At 44.2% G+C, this 20,615-nt stretch overlaps 1 protein-coding gene across 4 annotated transcripts in view; it reads left to right on the forward strand.

The window, feature by feature from the left end:
* The window catches only part of syne1a (spectrin repeat containing, nuclear envelope 1a), a 177,455-nt gene that overhangs the window by 120,609 nt on the left and 36,231 nt on the right, over positions 1-20,615 (forward strand). For all 4 annotated transcript variants that reach the window (XM_047801922.1, XM_047801923.1, XM_047801920.1 and 1 more), the window contains 26 exons: positions 1,733-1,864; positions 2,818-2,921; positions 3,026-3,200; positions 3,283-3,408; positions 4,201-4,350; positions 4,427-4,627; positions 4,788-4,889; positions 5,525-5,644; positions 6,290-6,490; positions 6,630-6,803; positions 6,889-7,020; positions 7,124-7,320; positions 8,605-8,737; positions 8,839-9,021; positions 9,127-9,276; positions 10,661-10,837; positions 11,455-11,610; positions 12,025-12,180; positions 14,292-14,462; positions 14,583-14,716; positions 14,832-15,036; positions 17,374-17,556; positions 17,725-17,871; positions 17,955-18,109; positions 18,222-18,369; positions 19,146-19,240. In XM_047801922.1, the coding sequence (XP_047657878.1) occupies positions 1,733-1,864; positions 2,818-2,921; positions 3,026-3,200; positions 3,283-3,408; positions 4,201-4,350; positions 4,427-4,627; positions 4,788-4,889; positions 5,525-5,644; positions 6,290-6,490; positions 6,630-6,803; positions 6,889-7,020; positions 7,124-7,320; positions 8,605-8,737; positions 8,839-9,021; positions 9,127-9,276; positions 10,661-10,837; positions 11,455-11,610; positions 12,025-12,180; positions 14,292-14,462; positions 14,583-14,716; positions 14,832-15,036; positions 17,374-17,556; positions 17,725-17,871; positions 17,955-18,109; positions 18,222-18,369; positions 19,146-19,240 (4,007 nt within the window). The remainder of the gene's footprint in view (positions 1-1,732; positions 1,865-2,817; positions 2,922-3,025; positions 3,201-3,282; positions 3,409-4,200; positions 4,351-4,426; positions 4,628-4,787; positions 4,890-5,524; positions 5,645-6,289; positions 6,491-6,629; positions 6,804-6,888; positions 7,021-7,123; positions 7,321-8,604; positions 8,738-8,838; positions 9,022-9,126; positions 9,277-10,660; positions 10,838-11,454; positions 11,611-12,024; positions 12,181-14,291; positions 14,463-14,582; positions 14,717-14,831; positions 15,037-17,373; positions 17,557-17,724; positions 17,872-17,954; positions 18,110-18,221; positions 18,370-19,145; positions 19,241-20,615) is intronic.

Consider the following 20,615-nt stretch of genomic DNA (forward strand, 5'->3'; position numbering starts at 1 on the left):
GCTTAGACTGCTGCCCCCGCAACCCGGCCCCAGATAAGCAGCAGAAGATGGATGGATGGATGGATGGATGGATGGATGGATGGATGGATGGATGGTATAAAATACTTGGCTAATGGAAACGCCTAGATTTAATGTCAAGAGCCAAACTCATGGTTAAAAATAGTTTTTTTTTGTGATTTTTTGCTTGGCTCTGCTCGGCCACGACTGGACCGCCTCGCATCCTCAATACAAACCCAGGTTCTATCAGAAACAAGCTTGTTCCAAAAATGACCTAAATGTCATAGAGGAATATGTTTAAAACACTACATATAATCAATTTTAGCATGGAAGCAGCAGCAAGACACTGAGGAGCCCAAAGTATCACTGCTGCGCTGTAATAACCTGCTTCTTCATTAAGATCTTCAACATCCTCATTGTTTTATTTCCTTACAGTTAAATCCTGCTAACACAGAGCGTCCCCGTGCAAGTCGTTTCCTCTTTTCATCAGCCGAAGGTTTAGTTAAACTGTCCTCGGTCCTCGTGTGTGTCTGGAACAGAAATCGTCCCACTGTGTTTCTGCGTCATTCTGAAACGTCTTGTTGTTTCAGCCCAAATTTGACAAAATGTAAAGCTTTGGAGTTTCTCAGGGGTTCCAGAGTTGGAGCTTTTTAGTAGACCAGAAATTCTCCCTCTCACTCATTTATTTTATATCGCTTATCCGAACTTCTCGGGTCACGGGATGCCTGTGCCTATCTCAGGCGTCATCGGGCATCGAGGCAGGATACACCCTGGATGGAGTGCCAACCCATCACAGGGCACACACACACTCTCATTCACTCACACACACACACACACACACACACACACTACGGACAATTTTCCAGAGATGCCAATCAACCTACCATGCATGTCTTTGGACCGGGGGAGGAAACCGGAGTACCCGGAGGAAACCCCCGAGGCACGGGGAGAACATGCAAACTCCACACACACAAGGCGGAGGCGGGAATCGAACCCCCGACCCTGGAGGTGTGAGGCGAACGTGCTAACCGCTAAGCCACCGTGCCCCCCCTAGACCAGGAATTGCGATGTAAAATTTTAACAAACTGGACCCAGCTTTCTCATTGGATCCACGTAGGCAAATGATTTAGATCGAATGATTCACATCCAATAATCTCACAGCGTTGACATGAAAAACAAATACGCCTCGCCGATGATGGACGTAACAGGAGAACAACCAGACTGCCTCGAGCTAACACGAAGCCTGTGGTGTTTATGTACAAATACTGAGATAAAAAGCATCTCAGAAACCGCGAGATGTCCAATCATAAGGCAGAGAGGACACAATTAAAGAAGACTGCTTTGGTATAAATTAATCAACTGAGTCTGCCTCGTGTCAGCGGCTCAAGCCGGTGTAGGTGGTGTATGGATGTGGGGAATGTTTTCTTTACATTCATTCAAATGCTGGCGTTCTCGCTTCATATCACACATGGCTAGCAGTTATGGTTCATCACACTACAGTTACTACTGTTTCTGTCTGCGTGTTTAAGTGCGATGTGATGATGTTAAGAAGGAGAGATGTATGAGTTACAGACGAGGTGTGTGTAGTGCAGCTGCAGGGTGTGTAGATTGTATTACACTTACAGTATTCATGTTTATAACGTTCCCTTTCTGTTCACAGATATTTAGATGAATGTCTGTAAAGATAATCTTAAGTAACAGGAAGTTTTCTTTTTTATTTTCTTCTCCTCCTCAGGGATCTTTAATGGAGCAGGAGGAGACTGAGCCTGACTCAGCCTTGACTCAAAGCCCCAGCGTACTGGACTGGCTCAGTCAGGCCCGGTCCACTCGCAGCCAGCAGCATCAGGACACGGTGCAGAGACAACGGGTACAAACCTTTAACTGATTTATAAGCGTATAGCTAAAACATACAGGAACGTTATAGCGTGACATACGGTACAAAGCATACATAACGAGTCATAAGCCCCATTCGGACGGGATTAGTTGTACGTGGGGACGTGGAGTAATGCAATTTTACCTCAGGACGTCTGTAATATTAATTGGCCAATTCGCACGGGACAAGACATCTCAGTAAAACTAGCAGAAGTGGGAGGGGTAACTCGCTTTACGCACCACAGTAACCTTGCATGCATAGCGCAGTCCTCAGTCTTTCTCATTAGGATATTAGGCCACGCCCATAGCACAGTCCTCAGTCTTTCTCATTAGGATATTAGGCCACGCCCATAGCGCAGTCCTCAGTCTTTCTCATTAGGATATTAGGCCACGCCCATAGCACAGTCCTCAGTCTTTCTCATTAGGATATTAGGCCACGCCCATAGCGCAGTCCTCAGTCTTTCTCATTAGGATATTAGGCCACGCCCATAGCACAGTCCTCAGTCTTTCTCATTAGGATATTAGGCCACGCCCATAGCGCAGTCCTCAGTCTTTATTATTAGGATATTAGGCCACGCCCATAGCGCAGTCCTCAGTCTTTATTATTAGGATATTAGGCCACGCCCATAGCGCAGTCCTCAGTCTTTCTCATTTGGATATTAGGCCACGCCCATAGCGCAGTCCTCAGTCTTTCTCATTAGGATATTAGGCCACGCCCATAGCGCAGTCCTCAGTCTTTCTCATTTGGATATTAGGCCACGCCCATAGCGCAGTCCTCAGTCTTTCTCATTAGGATATTAGGCCACGCCCATAGCGCAGTCCTCAGTCTTTCTCATTAGGATATTAGGCCACGGCCATAGCGCAGTCCCCAGTCTTTCTCATTAGGATATTAGGCCACGCCCATAGCGCAGTCCTCAGTCTTATAACTTCCTGTTTTTATTAACACAGGAATTAGAAGCGGAGCTCGAGGAACAGAGGAAGCTGATGCAGTCTGTGGCCAGTCGAGGGGAGGAGCTTCTCTCCCACTCCCAAACCACACCCACTGGAGACAGGTGTGTCCTCCTGATGGGTGCCATTCTCTCAAAATCCCTCCTAATGCATTTGCATTTGCTTTAAACCACACTGATCTGTAATTTTGTGTGTTTTTCTGCCACAGCGCTGCAAATGGTCAGGACGTGTCGGATCCGGGCGAGAGCACGAGTCTGAGCACGAGCGGGAACGAACAGGGCGATATGAGGATGAAGTGGGAGAATCTGAATAAAGACCTGAACACCAAGCTGCAGTTTCTGTTCAACACCATGCAGGACGAGCAGCTCAGCTCGGTACACAGCGTAAATATCTGCACAGGAAACGACACACTCTGTCAGCTCATGGGAACCATTTATTTATTTATTTATTTATTTTACCTTGTAGGTCTATCAGAGATCTCGAGTGTCCAGCCCAGGAAGTCTTTTCAGAGGAGATCAACTGACACCGGACGTTTTTCCCCCCAGTGCTTTATTTGAGAATTTTAACCAGAAACTGGAGGAACTAGCTGAGGTACTGATTATACAACTAATCTAAGGAAATCAGGTTCAGTGTAGAGATCGTGTAACATTTTAAATCCATTTTGTGGGCTTTTTAATCTTTTCTGCATGGAAACATCATCAGATCAGCATTATCTTAGGGGCTTTTTACACCTGGTCACTTCATGCGTTTTCTGTGATCAGATAGCTACCCGATGGTAAAAACACCAGGTCTAAATGCCCTCCGAAACGTTTTGGAGACGGATATAAATCCGATGGTACGAACCCCTTCAGGAGGTGGTCTGGGATGCGTTTCATATGAAACCGGACAGGTGTAAATGCATGTGGTTGTTCAAGCCACATACGTCAGCACTATACTCCTCCCAAACAGAAGTACGTCACTCGCAGGTGACTCACGAGTCGTGCATCGCACCAGAAACAAGTATGTTTTCCCACCGGTGCTGCTCCGATCTTTCACCCAGGCGTCTCATTGGGTCTTAAAATGCACTGCTGCTGCCAGCGAAAATGCAGCAAACAGTAAATGCTGTTTTTTGTAGCAACCGCCCACACCTAAGTGTGTTCCATTTCAATTACCCCGGAAATGAGGTAAAATATATTAGCATTTTGGGCGGGAGTAGAAAGATGGGATCGATATCCGATTCGCCGAGACGTGTTTATGTGGACGGAACAGTTTTAACAAATCAGATAGCTATCGGATCAGAGAACCCACACGAAGTGACCGGGTGTAAAAAGGCCCTGAGACAAAATTCAGTTTAGAACGTTTCTATTGATGCCTAATCTCCTGGTCATTGTTTTCTCACCCCAGGCTGATGTTAAACATGCTCACACCCGGGAGAAGACTCTGTACGAAGCAGTGTGTTCAGCCTCCACCTGGCTGGACGGTGCAGAGAACACACTGCTCTCCGGCCCCGTGCTCCTGTCTGACGACTCGGAGATCCAGCTGTTTCATTTAGAGGTAGGCTTCTGTTGACATCAGGAGGAGTTAAACGTCAGGCTGAGGCAGGTGATTCGAGAGCATCTCTTTCATGCAGGGTTTGAATAAGGAGGTGAAGAACGTCAGCGAGGAGGTGAGTAAGTGTCAGGATGTTCTGGAGGGATGTGATGGAGGAGGCGATGGCTTGATCGAGGAGGTGCTGGATGGACTGGATGAGAGACTGAGATTGATGGATTCACTGCTGGAGCAGAGATGCGACGGGATTCGAGACAGACTTCAGGAACATACGACTTTTCAGGTGCGGTAATTTAAGCGAACGTTATCGGGAAGTGTTCTAGTACGCAAATACAAGCGATGGAGCGCATGCGAAAGAAGGCGATGCACGCGTACATTTTCAAATTATATCAGACGTATTTTTTTTAAGTCCTTAACGTCTTTCATTTTCCGTCTTCTTTTAGGTGGAATTGAGGCAGTTGTTCACTGCTATGAGCGACTCCAAGCATCAGCTGCTGCAGAAGATGTGCGGAGCTGCAGATCGGCCAGCGTCCAGACAGCTAGAGGTTCGAAACGCACGTCGTCTCGCTCACATCCATCGCATTCGTCCATCCGACTAAATCTTTTTATCTAAGAATTATTTAGCAGTATATATCCTAGTATATTGTAGTACAGTATATCGTCGCTGTCGGGCGGAATCCTCGTATCTCCAAAACCATTACTTTTCAGGAAGTTAAAAAAAAACGGCGTATCTTATCTGCAATGCACAGAGTTTAGTCCACGTTGCAGTGGATTGTCTTGCGCTAAATCCCAGTCCTCAGACGAGCACCAGAACTAGCGGGGGTCAAGATTTTTTTTTTTTGCTTTGATCCCAGTGTTTTGAAGACATTTACCTCAGAAGTCGCGTTGATTCATTGCGACTCTTCTTGAGGAGAAATATGCCGCGAAGCTCTCTCGTGGAGTGAAGAAGGGGTGGACAGATAAATTGTCCAATGGAGTTAAGAGATTTGCGCTCAAGATATTTTCAAGGCTTTAGATTGGTTACTAACCTGTTTCGGCCCGACAGCGACGATATTATTGTTTCTATAGTTAAAGAACATTCACAGGGATTCGTAAGCTGTATCTCATAAGCTGTGTGTGTGTGTGTGTGTGTGTGTGTGTGTGTGTGTGTGTGTGTGTGTGTGTGTGTGTGTGTGTACAGACTCTGGGTGAAGCAGAGGACAGTCTAAGGGAGTTTGAACAGAGGTTGTGTGAGATGAAGACTAAAGGAGAAACTCTGCAGTCAGACCCAGTGATCACACAGGAGCTGCTCAGACTACAGGTAGCTTCCACTCGCGCTCTCCTTACCGAGCCCCCGAACCTCAACATGACACCACCTGCTCCATCACTTTGGAGGAAATAAAGAGTGATGGAGCTCTTCTGGTCAGCACACTTACCGGTTTGCATCCTAGGAACCGTGATGTTCAAATAAATTGGCAGGAAATAAAACGTTCCTGAGACTATAACACAGGAAGTCTAATTGGTCGAAATTTTTGAGTTCCTATTGAAGGTTTCTGAAGTTCTCAGGTTCCTGAACAATTCTTGAGTTTCCGACAAAGTCTCCTGAGATCACGAATAATTTTCTTGTGCAGCTTATTGAAGTTCTTGAATTACTGAATTTCTAACCATAAGTTATTGTGTCAAAAATATCCTGCTTTTCTTATGTAATTCTGGTTCCTTAAAACGTTCCTGAGAAGTTATTCGTGAAAAGGTTCCTGGGTTCCTGAAAAAGTGATTAGGTTCCTGATGTATTTCTTAGGTTTGTGAAATAGTTCTTGGATTCCTAAAATAGTTCTTAAGTTCTTAAGTTATTGTATTTTTGGAAATGTTACAGATTTAAGAGGTGGGGGAAAAAGTACCTGGGAAATGCAGCTGAGGTGCTTCATATGGAAGTGATCTTCTGTTGTGTTTGTGTGTGTGTGTGTAGGACATGTATGAGGAGCTGGTGGAGATGGTTGGCTCGAAGCGGAGTGCTCTGAACCAGACGTTGGTGTTGAAGGCGCAGTATGAGAAAGCTTTGCAGGACCTGCAGGAGCTCGTGGACACGGCACAGGACAAAATGGCCGCGGATCAGAAGATGACTGCAGGCTCCGTGCTCGAGGTTCAGATCCTTCTGGACAAGCACAAGGTTTGTATCAGATCTATTTACGGGCTTGTTCTCAGGCTTTGTGTGGCCTTTGTTTTTGGTGACCTGTGTGTGTGTGTGTGTGTGTGTGTGTGTGTGTGTGTGTGTGTGTGTGTGTGTGTGTGTGTGTGTGTGTGTGTAGGAGTTTTTTCAGGGTCTGGAAGCCCATGTGGTGCTGACGCAGGCCTTCTTCAGGCAGGTCAGTGTGGTGATGGTGCAGAGAGAGGCTCAGGTTCTGGAGCAGACTGTAGCTCAGGCTCACACCGTCCTCAAACAGGCTCACAGAAGGGGAGTGGAACTGGAGGGCATCCTGGAGGTGTGTATGTGCGTGAGTGTGTGTGTGTGTTATCATATAGTCATATAGAGCGCCATATTTTAGTGTTGGTGGTGTTGTGGTTCAGGAGTGGAGCAGTTTTGTTGGAGATTATCAGGCTCTGTATAAGCAGCTGGAGGTGGTGGAGAGCAGCATTCCAGTCGTAGGGCTGGTGGAGGAGACGGACGAGAGACTGAGTGAGAGAATCGCACTTTATCAGGTACTCAGCACCTCCTGTAGTATACCCAGTCCGTGTAGCACTGTGTTAAGTGGATGTGTACTCGAGTATACTCTAAACATTCTCTGTCCTGGTTGTGCTGCAGTGTCTGAAGAGCACTCTGGTGGAACGGCAGCAGCAGCTCTATCAGGTTCTAGAGGACGGCAAGAGACTGTTACTGCGTGTGTGCTGTTCAGAGCTCGAGACTCAGCTCACTCAGCTGGGAGAACACTGGCTCAGCAGCACCACCAAAATCAGCAAAGAGCTCCAGCGCCTTGACTCCACCCTCAAACACTGGACCAGGTCTCACTTCTATAATATTTACTACATCACTATACTCTATAATCTTTACTACATCACTATACTCTATAATCTTTATTACATCACTATACTCTATAATCTTTACTACATCACTATACTCTATAATCTTTACTACATCACTATACTCTATAATCTTTACTACATCACTATACTCTATAATCTTTACTACATCACTATACTCTATAATCTTTACATCACTATACTCTATAATCTTTATTACATCACTATACTCTATAATCTTTACTACATCACTATACTCTATAATCTTTACTACATCACTATACTCTATAATCTTTATTACATCACTATACTCTATAATCTTTACTACATCACTATACTCTATAATCTTTATTACATCACTATACTCTATAATCTTTACATCACTATACTCTATAATCTTTACTACATCACTATACTCTATAATCTTTATTACATCACTATACTCTATAATCTTTATTACATCACTATACTCTATAATCTTTATTACATCACTATACTCTATAATCTTTACTACATCACTATACTCTATAATCTTTACTACATCACTATACTCTATAATCTTTACTACATCACTATACTCTATAATCTTTACATCACTATACTCTATAATCTTTACTACATCACTATACTCTATAATCTTTACTACATCACTATACTCTATAATCTTTATTACATCACTATACTCTATAATCTTTACTACATTACTATACTCTATAATCTTTACTACATCACTATACTCTATAATCTTTACTACATCACTATACTCTATAATCTTTACATCACTATACTCTATAATCTTTACTACATCACTATACTCTATAATCTTTATTACATCACTATACTCTATAATCTTTACTACATCACTATACTCTATAATCTTTACTACATTACTATACTCTATAATATTTACATCACTATACTCTATAATCTTTATTACATCACTATACTCTATAATCTTTATTACATCACTATACTCTATAATCTTTACTACATCACTATACTCTATAATCTTTACTACATCACTATATATTTTTAGTATATTTATTTATTACATTAATATACTTTACTAATGTTTTACATTGTATTATTACCACACAGTACACATTACTCCCTTATCTTTATTAGATTACTGTACTCTTTAAAGCGTCCTCCCTCCCTCCCTCCCTCCCCCGCTTCCTTCCTTCCTTATTTCCTTCCTTTCTTCCTTCATTCTGACATGAGTGTCTGCCCTGACTGCTGTGTCTCTCCTGTACCTCTTTGTTGTAGGTATCAGAGCGAGTCAGCAGAACTGGGTCAGTGGTTGTCCTCGGCTCTGGATCGGCTCGAGTTCTGGAGCACGCAGTCGGTCACCGTTCCTCAGGAGCTGGAGACGGTCCGAGACCACCTGCACGCTTTCCTGGTAAAGACCTCGTCCAACATTTCCATCCTGGAATATTCTTCTTAAAAAGTGTTACAATGCTGTTCATCTGCCTCGCTCTTATCTTTATCATCGGTCTTTAGGAGTTTTCTAAAGAAGTGGACGCTAAATCTTCTCTGCGCTCGTCTGTCCTGAGCTGTGGGAACCAGCTGCTGAGGCTGAAGAAGGTGGACACAGCGGCGCTTCGCACTCACCTGGCACAGTTAGAAACGCAGTGGGCAGAGCTTCTCACACACATCCCAGTGGTGCAGGAGAAACTCCACCAGGTGAGACGAAGCTGAGAGGAAATCCGACACATCGGTTTCACCCCGAGACACTGACGTTACGCGTTATTGTTAACTTTATTAACATTGTATATTTGTACCTTACAGCTTCAGATGGAGAAACTGGCATCTCGTCACGCCATCACTGAGCTGATGAGCTGGATTTCTCTCATGGAGAACATCATCCAGGAGGACCAGAACAAGATCCTGGAAGCAGTGGGCTCAGAGGTGGTGCAGACCTACATCCAGAAATACAAGGTAGCTGAGAAAGACATGAGAAAACCATCACACACACACACACACACACACACACACACACACACACGCACACACACACACACACACACACACACACACACACACACGCACACACACACACACGCACACACACATACATACATACTGTACACACACATACATACACACAAACACACACACACTCCCACACGCACACACACACACATACATACACACATGCATACTCACATACCACACACCACACCACCCTCACACCCCACTCACACCACCCCCCACACACACCTCCCACCCCCACTCACCCCTGCACCCACCCACACCCCCCCACACACCCCTCACCCACCCCCCTCACACCCACCACCCACCCCCCCCATTCACACCCCCACCCCCCCCACCCCAAACCACCACCCCCACACCCACCCACACCCACCCCCCCACCCCCCCACCCACCCCCACCCACACACCCCCACACACCCCACCCCCTCCCCCCCACCCACCCCCACACACCTCACACCCTCACACACCCACCCCACCCCCCCCACCCACCCCCACCCCCACACATCCCCTCCCCCACATCCCACATCCACACCACCCACCACATACACTACCACTACATACCCACAGCACACGCACACCCCCATCCACCCACACACCACCCACACCCCGCCCCCCTACCCCCACGCAACCCACACACCACCACCCACCCCACACACACACACACACACACACACACACAAGCTTCACATTGACATCCAGCTGACTGATGAGTGCATTACATTTGGCCCTGATGCAGAAAGTGAGAGCATTCACATGTCTGATTTTATATATATATATTTTGGATTTATATTTTTTATATTCATTATATTTCGTCTTTCCCTCCTTCTCTTTTCATTCTTACTTTTTGCTCTATTCATTTCCTTCTGTTCCTTCATTCCTTTTATTTTTCTATTGTTATTTATTGTTTTCTTATTTTTGCCTTATTTTAATCTACATTATCTTTCACCTGGTTTAACACAGTTTTCCTAATTTTTTATTTATTTATTTATTTATTTTGGAATTATCTCCCCATCTTTCCTTTTGTTTCTTCATTCTCTATCTTTTTTCTTTTTTACTTTCATTCATTTATATTTTTTTTTTCCTTTTTTATTTTTTTCCCTTTTTGCTTTAAAAAATAACCAAACACTTTTTTTATTTGTTTGTTTGTTTGTTTCGTGGACTTTTCCCTCATCAGCCCTGTTATAAGTGCAGCCTATAATGATATGATCTATAGCTATAATGATCCCAGACTATTTATTTAGTTGTAAATAGATTTTATTTCTTTATATACTGTGTAATAAAATCCCAGTCCAGCACTCAGTTACAGCGTCTCCTTCGTCCTCCTGCTCAGGGTTTCGAGATCGACTTGTCCTGTAAGCAGCTGACGGTGGACTTTGTGAATCAGTCGGTGCTGCAGATCAGCAGTCAGGACGTAGAGGGGAAGCGCAGCGATAAGACCGACTTTGCCGAGCGTCTGGGGGCCATGAATCGGCGCTGGCAGATTCTTCAGGGCCTCATCAGCGAGAAGGTCAGTGCAGCAATCCACATCAACCTACTTTTTGATTCAATCTTAACTGTAACACGATACATTACAAAAACAATTTAAAAAAGGAGAACTGACACAACGACCTACAGTATGAGCGAGGAAGATGACTGACGTGGAACTAAATCCATAATAAATATAAATACTTTATATATTTATCTATAAATAAATCTGTAATAAATCTAGGAGTGGGGGGCACGGTGGCTTAGTGGTTAACACGTTCGCCTCACACCTCCAGGGTCGGGGGTTCGATTCCCGCCTCCGCCTTGTGTGTGTGGAGTTTGCATGTTCTCCCCGTGCCTCGGGGGTTTCCTCCGGGTACTCCGGTTTCCTCCCCCGGTCCAAAGACATGCATGGTAGGTTGATTGGCATCTCTGAAAAATTGTCCGTAGTGTGTGAGTGAATGAGAGTGTGTGTGTGCCCTGTGATGGGTCGGCACTCCGTCCAGGGTGTATCCAGCCTCGATGCCCGATGACGCCTGATATAGGCACAGGCTCCCCGTGACCCGAGACGTTCGGATAAGCGGTAGAAAATGAATGAATGAATCTAGGACTCTATCAGTAATATTACATGGATGGTGATGTTCTCACTCTCTGATTCAGATCACGCTGTTGGAAAGTTTACTCGAGAAATGGTTGGAGTATGAGAGCGGAGTCCAGAGCCTGAAAACCTGGATCAGTACACAGGAGGAGAAGCTGAAGAAGAAACCCAGGATCGAAGACGTGGCCTCGGTTCAGAACCTGCTGAAAGACTGCCAGGTTATCAGACGCTCCTGCTTTCTGAACGAAAGATTTACTGCACATTTGTTTGGCAAATCCTGAGCAAATATCTACAGAGAGAATTATTCTCTCTATACAGCAGCCGGATAAATAAATACTCATCGTTTTAGTTCTTCTGCCACCAGCGGAAGCCTCGTAAACCTTCTTTTTAAACATTTTGTTTAGCTCTTAATTAGGGTGGATGATAAGAACAAAATATCACATCTTGAAGGTGTTTGTCTCGAGAAATTAATTTCTTTTTAGCATAAAATAAATAAAAAAAAACACACTTTACTATTTTATAGATTTTTAAAAAATATTTTTAGAAAATATTTATTATTATTTCTATATTAATATTTATTGTTACATATTATATTGATTACTAAAGCCGACTGACCGTGTGTGTTTATTCAGGAGCTGGAGGAGTTGGTGAAAGAGAAAGAGAAGGACTTGGAGAAAGTGGAGGAAAAAGGATGCTCGCTCATCCAGGGCAAGAAAGGAGACGCCTCCGCTATCGTCATGGAAACGCTTAAAGGGCTCAACCAAGCTTGGACCAACCTGGACCAGTTGGTGAGTTCCGGATGGAGCGAGAGTTATTAGTAAAAGAGAGATATTTGAAAGGTTTCAGTGTAAAACAACCTTCGCTTTGTGATTTTATTTCTTTATTTCTTTATTTTTTTTAGTTTCTAAATAATTAGTTATTATTATGCTATAAGCCACAAGAAGACTTTTCCTGTTCTAGTTTTGGTGTTTGCTGCTTTTGGTTTATTTTTATTCATTTCTTTGTGGTTCTGAGTTTGAATTCTTAAACCTGCTTTAATTCAACAACAATTCAGACTTGTGTTTCCAAGTGCACTGCAAATGTGGCCTTTTTTTATAGAAAGAAGTGAAAGTCTCTATCAAAAGAATTTGTTGTCTAATCTTGTTATAATGAGGAACATGCGATGTTTCTTTATTTGCAGAGGTATAAATAACATTTGTGAGAATTACTGATAAAATCTCATTTCATTGGTTTATTAGAGAGAAGGAATTCATCTTCTGTTAAAACCTCACATGGGGGGGGGGAGAGAGAGAGAGAGAGAGAGAGAGAGAGAGAGAGAGAGAGAGAGAGAGAGAGAGAGAGAGAGAGAGAGAAGTAAAGAGAGAGACAGAGAGAGAGAGAGATTGAGAGAAGTAAAAAGAGTGGAGAGAGAGAAGTAGAGAGAGAGAGAGAGAGAGAGAGAGAGGAGAGCGCTCGAGATCCAGCGCGCATGCTCAAAGAGCTAGAGAGAATATAGAGAACGCGCTCGGAGCGACTAGCTCTCTAGCGCTAGCAGCGACTCACACCATATCTCATCTATCTCTCGCCTGCTCGGCTCTCTCTCGTCTACTATCGGCTCATTATACTTTAGATCCTTCGCCTCTCTCTCTCTAGCTATCGTCGGCTACGCGCTGATCTCTCTCGCGTCCTGCTCCTCTCTCTCTCTCGCTCCTCTCAATCGCTCTCTCAGGCCGTCTCACCGACTCTCTAGCTCTCTCCTACCTCTCTAGCCTATCTCCCTTATCTCTCTTATCGTCCTTCTACTTTTTGTCTCTCCTTTCGTGTGCTCTACCTCTCTCTCCTTCCCTCTTTCTTCTCTCTCTCTCCTCTCGCTCTCTCTCTCTCTCTCTCTCTTCTCCTTCCCTCTCTCTCTCTCTCTCCTGTCTCTATCTTTCTCCTTCGTCTCTCTTTCTCTATCTCTTCCTAAACTATAGCATCTTAGCATAATACTCTCTCTTCTCTCTATCTCTTCTCTTCTCCTCTCTCTCTCTCTCTTCTCTCTCTCTCTCCCTTCCCTCTCTCCTCTCCCTCTCTCTCCTCTCTCTCTCTTCTCTCTCTCTCTGTCTCTCTTTCTCTCTCTCCTTCCCTCTCTCTTCTCTCGCTCTCTCTCTCTCCTCTCTCCCTCCTTCTCTCTCTCTCTCTTCTCTCTTCTCTCTCTCTCTTCTTCTCTCTCTCTCTTCTCTCTCCCCCTCTCTTCTCTCTTCTCTCTCTCTCGCTCCTCTCTCTCCTCTCTTTCCTCTCGCTCCTCTCTGTTCTCTCGCCTCTCTCTCTCTCTCGCTCTCTCTCCTTCCCTGCTCGTCTCTTTCTCGCGTCTGCTTTTCTCTTTTTTGGTCGCTCTCGCTTCCTCTCTCTCTCTCCTTCTCTGCGCGTCTGCTGGCTCTCTCTTCGCGCTCGCTTTCACTCTCGCTCCTCTCTTTCTCTCTCTCTCTCTCTCGTGCCCTCTCGTCTCGCTCTCGCCGTTCTCTCTCTGCCTCTCTCTCCTCTCTCTCGCGCTCTCTCTCTCGCTCTCTCTCTCCTCTCTTCTCTCTTCTCCTCTCGTGCTCTCCCTCCTTTTTTTCCCGCTCTTCTCCGCTTTCTTTTTTGTTGGTTGCTGGCGTGCGACTGGGCGCTGATAGAGGCAGTAGTCACTGTGCTGCTGTGTTTTTAAAGAAGGAAAAATAAGCTGATTTGATTGGATGTCTCAGCAGCACAACTCTTAATGACATATTTCTTTTAACTCCGCCCCTTTTTCCACATAATTACTCAAATCAAAAGTTTACTCTAATCGTGATCGAGAAAGTAAAGGCTTAATGCAGTTAAAAATCACTATCCATGTTTGTGTGTGTGTGTGTGTGTGTGTGTGTGTGTGTGTGTGTGTGTGTGTGTGTGTGTGTGTGAGTAGGTTGGCCAGGTAAAGATCAGTCTGCGTGCCGTGCTGGAGCAGTGGAGTCTGTACAAGCGAGCTTCTGAAGAGATCCATGGCTACCTGATGGAGGGACAGTACTCTATCTCACGCCTCAGGTTCCTCACCGGTTCTCCAGAGGCTGTCCTGGTGCAAGTGGAGAACCTGGAGGTATGGAGATCGTTTCTTGCTCTCTAACAAAATAACATAGCAGTGCATGTATATAACATGTCTCAACGAGATTTTGTTTGTTGAGATGATGTTAAATCGGGTGTGGTTTTGTCGCGTTAGGGTCTTCAGGAGGAGCTGGAGAAGCAGGAGAGCAGTGTGAAGAAGTTCGGCTGTCTCACCGAGCAGCTGCTGAAAGACTGTCACTGCACTGTGGCTGATTCCCTCACCACAACCCTCACCGACATCAACCACAGGTGAACCTTCACCCCAACATCTGTCCAGTTTCATGGCAGATCAGACGTCAGGTCGTTACACCTCTCCTTGTGTGTGTGTGTGTGTGTGTGTGTGTGTGTGTGTGTGTGTGTGTAGGTGGAACTTGCTGCTGGAGCAGATTTCTGAGCAGTTGAGGAGCAGTAAGAACCTGCTGCAGCAGTGGAAGCGCTACAAAGACCTCCATGAGAGCAACAGCAAGGATGTGCAGAGACTGGAAGAGAGGGCGGAGTGTTTACTCAACAGCTCCACCCACAGAGTGACCACGGAACAGGAAGTAAAGAACTGGATCCATGAGTGTAATGTGAGTGTCTACACCTTCAGGTATAGACTCCTGTATGTCTATAAAGAAAGCCTGCAGTCACTATAGCCCTTTGTGGATAAGTTTGAAACCCCCTGGTTATATGTGTTATATTCTAGAACTTCACTCACTGTGTCTGACTGACCCAAATAACTCACTGATTCACTCACTCGTTGATTCACTGACTCACTCACTCATTCACTCACTCATTGATTCACTGATTCATTCACTCACTTACTCACTGACACACTTACACAGTGATTCACTAACACTCACTCATTCATTCACTCACTCATTGATTCACTGATTCATTCACTCACTTACTCACTGACACACTTACACAGTGATTCACTAACAATTTCATGCTCTGATTCACTCACTCACTCACCGATTCACTCACTCACTCGCCGATTCACTAACTTTCTCAGTCCCTGATTCTTTCACTCACTCACTGATTCACTCACACACTCACTCACTGATTCACTAATCCTTTCACTCAGTGATTCACTAATCCTCTCACTCACTGATTCACTAATCCTTTCACTCACCGATTCACTCATTCACTCAGTCACCGATTCACTAACTTTCTCAGTCCCTGATTCTTTCACTCACTCACTGATTCACTAATCCTCTCACTCAATGATTCACTAATCCTCTCACTCACTGATTCACTCACACACTCATACACTCACTCACTGATTCACTAATCTTCTCACTCACTGATTCACTAATCCTCTCACTTACTGATTCACTAATCCTTTCACTCACCCATTCACTCAGTTGCCGATTCACTAACTTTCTCAGTCCCTGATTCTTTCACTCACTCACTGATTCACTAATCCTCTCACTCACTGATTCACTAATCCTCTCACTCACTGATTCACTAATCCTCTCACTCACTGATTCACTAATCCTCTCACTCACTGATTCACTCACACACTCACTCACTGATTCCCTAATCCTCTCACTCACTGATTCACTCACACACTCACTCACTGATTCCCTAATCCTCTCACTCACTGATTTACTCACACACTCACTCACTGATTCACTAATCCTCTCACTCACTGATTCACTCACACACTCACTCACTGATTCCCTAATCCTCTCACTCATTGATTTACTCACACACTCACTCACTGATTCACTAATCCTCTCACTCACTGATTTACTCACACACTCACTCACTGATTCCCTAATCCTCTCACTCACTGATTCACTCACACACTCACTCAATGATTTACTCACACACTCACTCACTGATTCTCTAATCCTCTCACTCACTGATTCACTCACACACTCACTCAATGATTCACTCACACACTCACTCACTGATTCACTAATCCTCTCACTCACTGATTCACTCACACACTCACTCAATGATTCACTCACACACTCACTCACTGATTCACTAATCCTCTCACTCACTGATTCACTCACACACTCACTCAATGATTCACTCACACACTCACTCACTGATTCACTAATCCTCTCACTCACTGATTCACTCACACACTCACTCAATGATTCACTCACACACTCACTCACTGATTCACTAATCCTCTCACTCACTGATTCACTCACACACTCACTCAATGATTCACTCACACACTCACTCACTGATTCACTAATCCTCTCACTCACTGATTCACTAATCCTCTCACTCACTGATTCACTAATCCTCTCACTCACTGATTCACTAATCCTCTCACTCACTGATTCACTAATCCTCTCACTCACTGATTCACTCACACACTTACTCACTGATTCACTAATCCTCTCACTCACTGATTCACTAATCCTCTCACTCACTGATTCACTAATCCTCTCACTCACTGATTCACTCACACACTCACTCACTGATTCACTAATCCTCTCACTCACTGATTCACTAATCCTCTCACTCACTGATTCACTCACACACTCACTCACTGATTCACTAATCCTCTCACTCACTGATTCACTAATCCTCTCACTCACTGATTCACTAATCCTCTCACTCACTGATTCACTAATCCTCTCACTCACTGATTCACTAATCCTCTCACTCACTGATTCTCTCAGTCACCGATTCACTAACTTTCTCCGTCCCTGATTCTTTCACTCATCATATCACTTGCTCACTCGCTCCCTCCTTCCCTGACATGCTCATTCACTGATTCATTCACTTACAGACTCATTTATTGACACAAACTGACAAATGAACATGATTATATCAGATTCTGTCAGTGTACAGCAGGTTCATTAGTGTGTGTGTGTGTGTGTGTGTGTGTGTGTGTGTGTGTGTGTGTGTGTGTGTGTGTGTGTGTGTGTGTGTGTGTGTGTGTGTTCTTGCCACAGGACTTACTGAAGGCTCATAGCTCGGTCCAGGCCACGCTGCAGCAGCTGACTGATGCGGAGGAACAGTTGAGGCTGCAGGTGGAGCCATCATCCATGGCAACCATCCATACAGACTACCTGTCACTCAGCCGGCGCCTAGCAACAGTGGGACACGCCCTTCACAGGCAGCAGGAATTGATGAAGGTGCAATTAGATCGTAGTCTAATTAAGTCTAATAAGAAAGCTGTGTATTAAATTTATGTTTAAAAATAACATAAAAAAGGTTTCCATGGTAACCACTTACAGAGGTAACCACTTTATGGCTGACAAATGGATTTAAATCGTGTGTAATGTCTGCATTTGCCTCCTCAGGCGGGTTTGAAGGACTACGAGAGCTTCAGGGAAGAGCTGCGCTGTCTGAGTCGGTGGCCAGAAGAGGCACAGGAGGTGCTGAAGGAGTCGGATCCGGCCGCGTCCGCGGATCTGTCTGCTGTGCAGGAGCTCATGGAGAAGCTCAAGGTACGAACTGATACTGTACAACTGTTGCTTCCTGACCAATACACTGTAGTGTGTGGCAGCTGTGATTAACTCTATGTGTGTAGATCCAGATGCTGAACCTGAGTCGTCTGTCTCCCGATCTGGAGCGTTTAAACCGTCTGGGCTACAAACTTCCACTAAACGATCAGGAGATCAAAACCCTTCAGAGTCTGAACAGGAACTGGACGTCCACCTCGGCGCACAGCACAGAGAGATTCAGGTACAGACCACTGATACTGAAAAGACATTTTTATCTCGCCTCGCTGGGGATGAAAAAAGAAATAAATAATGTGTGTGTGTGTGTGTGTGTGTGTCTATGTGTGTGTGCACAGTAAGCTCCAAGCCCTGGTGCTGCAGAGACAGAGTTTCCTGGAGAAGTGCGAGACGTGGCTCGGCTTCCTGAACCAGACGGAGGAGAAGCTCGGCACTGAGATCTCAGGAAATTACCAAAGTCTGTTAAAGCAGCAAAGAGAGCACGAGGTGCCACAGCATTTATTATTTACGATGCGATTTAAACCGATAATAATGGCCTGGAACTAAACATTTATTACGGAATGACAAAGAGCTTTCAATATGCATGAATATGCAAATCAGGAAACGCCCCCTTGTCCTTACTCAGTTTAGTAATATATCCAAAGTTTCCGATTATTTATGAATTAGTTTTCTAGTTGCCAGATTATAGAGTTACCATGACAACCATGATTTTTAGTGTACAAGATTTGGGCTAATTACATTTATCCACCGATTAAGGGACGGATGTAGGTCTGAGCTTAGTGATAGATGGCTGAAAATAATGATAAACAAAATAAATTTGTTTATGTTAGTGACATATTTGTGTACATATCATTGGTGTGATGAATGTGCGCTAGCTGTTTAGCTAAAGTTGCCGATAATAGCCGAAAATGGTGGAAGGGGCGTGTCCTAATTTGCATATTCATACCTGACATAGATTCTGTTTGATTTTGTTGTTTGTTTTCGTTTTAATTTTAAGAATGTTCCCAGATTATTTGTAGCTCTTTCTTTAGCATGATTATAAATTTATAATAATATCAATTATTTTTCTTCTACATTAAACGGTTGTGATATTTCAAGTTAAAGTTATTTACTATTTTTATTATTCTAGCGAAATGATTTTTATCGGTTCCTCTCAGTGAGGTTTGTCCTTGTCTCCCTAAGCGTTTGTTTAATGTGTGTGTGTGTGTGTGTGTGTGTGTGTGTGTGTGTGTGTGTGTGTGTGTGTGTGTGTGTTTCTGCAGCTGTTCCATGCTGAGATGTTCAGTCGTCAGCAGATCCTCTACTCCATTATTAGTGACGGCCATCAGCTCCTGAATCAGGAACGAGTGGAAGACAGGTCTGCTGAGTAAAATGGATTTTAGAGTCATATTTGTTTTCTTATTATGGTATAACTGAAAAAAAAAAAATATATATATATATATATATATATATATATAGAGAGAGAGAGAGAGAGAGAGAGAGAGAGAGAGAGAGAGAGAGAGCAGAGCACGCGCGACAGACAGAAGTATAGAGAGAGAAAGAATCAGGCATGCGTAGACGAGAGAAGGGGTAGAGAGAGAGAGAGAGAGAGAGAGATAGAGATAAGAGAGCTGCAAGAAGTCAGAGAGCGAACTAGCGGAGACGAGAGAGAGACATACTAGGTCTCGATCGCGAGCTAGCTATATATATAGATCTATCTACGAGATAGAGATAGCTAGTACCCTAGAATACGACGCGTAGAGCTCTAGTCCTCCTTCCTCTCTCCTGCTCTCTCTCTCTCTCTCATCTCTATCGCTCTCGCTCTCTCTCTCCTCCCTCTCTCTCTCTCTCTCTCGCTCTCTCTCTCTCTCTCTCTCTCTCTCTCTCTCACTTCCTCCTTCCTCTCTCTCTCTCGCTATACCCTTTTTGTGTCCAGATTGTTTCCGTTCCTATAGTATCATCACATGTTGTGTGTGTTGTGTTTCAGTTCTATAGTATATCATAGTGTGTGTGTGTTGTGTTTCAGGTTCTATCTATCACAGTGTGTGTGTGTGTTTCAGGTCCTATAGTATATCACAGTGTGTGTGTGTGTTTCAGGTTCTATAGTATATCATAGTGTGTGTGTGTGTGTGTGTGTTTCAGGTCCTATAGTATATCATAGTGTGTGTGTGTGTTTCAGGTCCTATAGTATATCACAGTGTGTGTGTGTGTTTCAGGTTCTATAGTATATCACAGTGTGTGTGTGTGTTTCAGGTTCTATAGTATATCACAGTGTGTGTGTGTGTTTCAGGTTCTATAGTATATCACAGTGTGTGTGTGTGTGTGTGTTTCAGGTTCTATAGTATATCACAGTGTGTGTGTGTGTGTGTTTCAGGTTCTATAGTATATCACAGTGTGTGTGTGTGTTTCAGGTTCTATAGTATATCACAGTGTGTGTGTGTGTTTCAGGTTCTATAGTATATCACAGTGTGTGTGTGTGTGTGTGTGTGTTTCAGGTTATATAGTATATCACAGTGTGTGTGTGTGTTTCAGGTTCTATAGTATATCACAGTGTGTGTGTGTTTCAGGTTCTATAGTATATCACAGTGTGTGTGTGTGTGTTTCAGGTTCTATAGTATATCACAGTGTGTGTGTGTTTCAGGTTCTATAGTATATCACAGTGTGTGTGTGTGTTTCAGGTTCTATAGTATATCACAGTGTGTGTGTGTGTGTTTCAGGTTCTATAGTATATCACAGTGTGTGTGTGTGTTTCA

This window comes from Tachysurus fulvidraco, chromosome 16, assembly GCF_022655615.1.
Source record: "Tachysurus fulvidraco isolate hzauxx_2018 chromosome 16, HZAU_PFXX_2.0, whole genome shotgun sequence".
Taxonomy (NCBI): domain Eukaryota; kingdom Metazoa; phylum Chordata; class Actinopteri; order Siluriformes; family Bagridae; genus Tachysurus; species Tachysurus fulvidraco.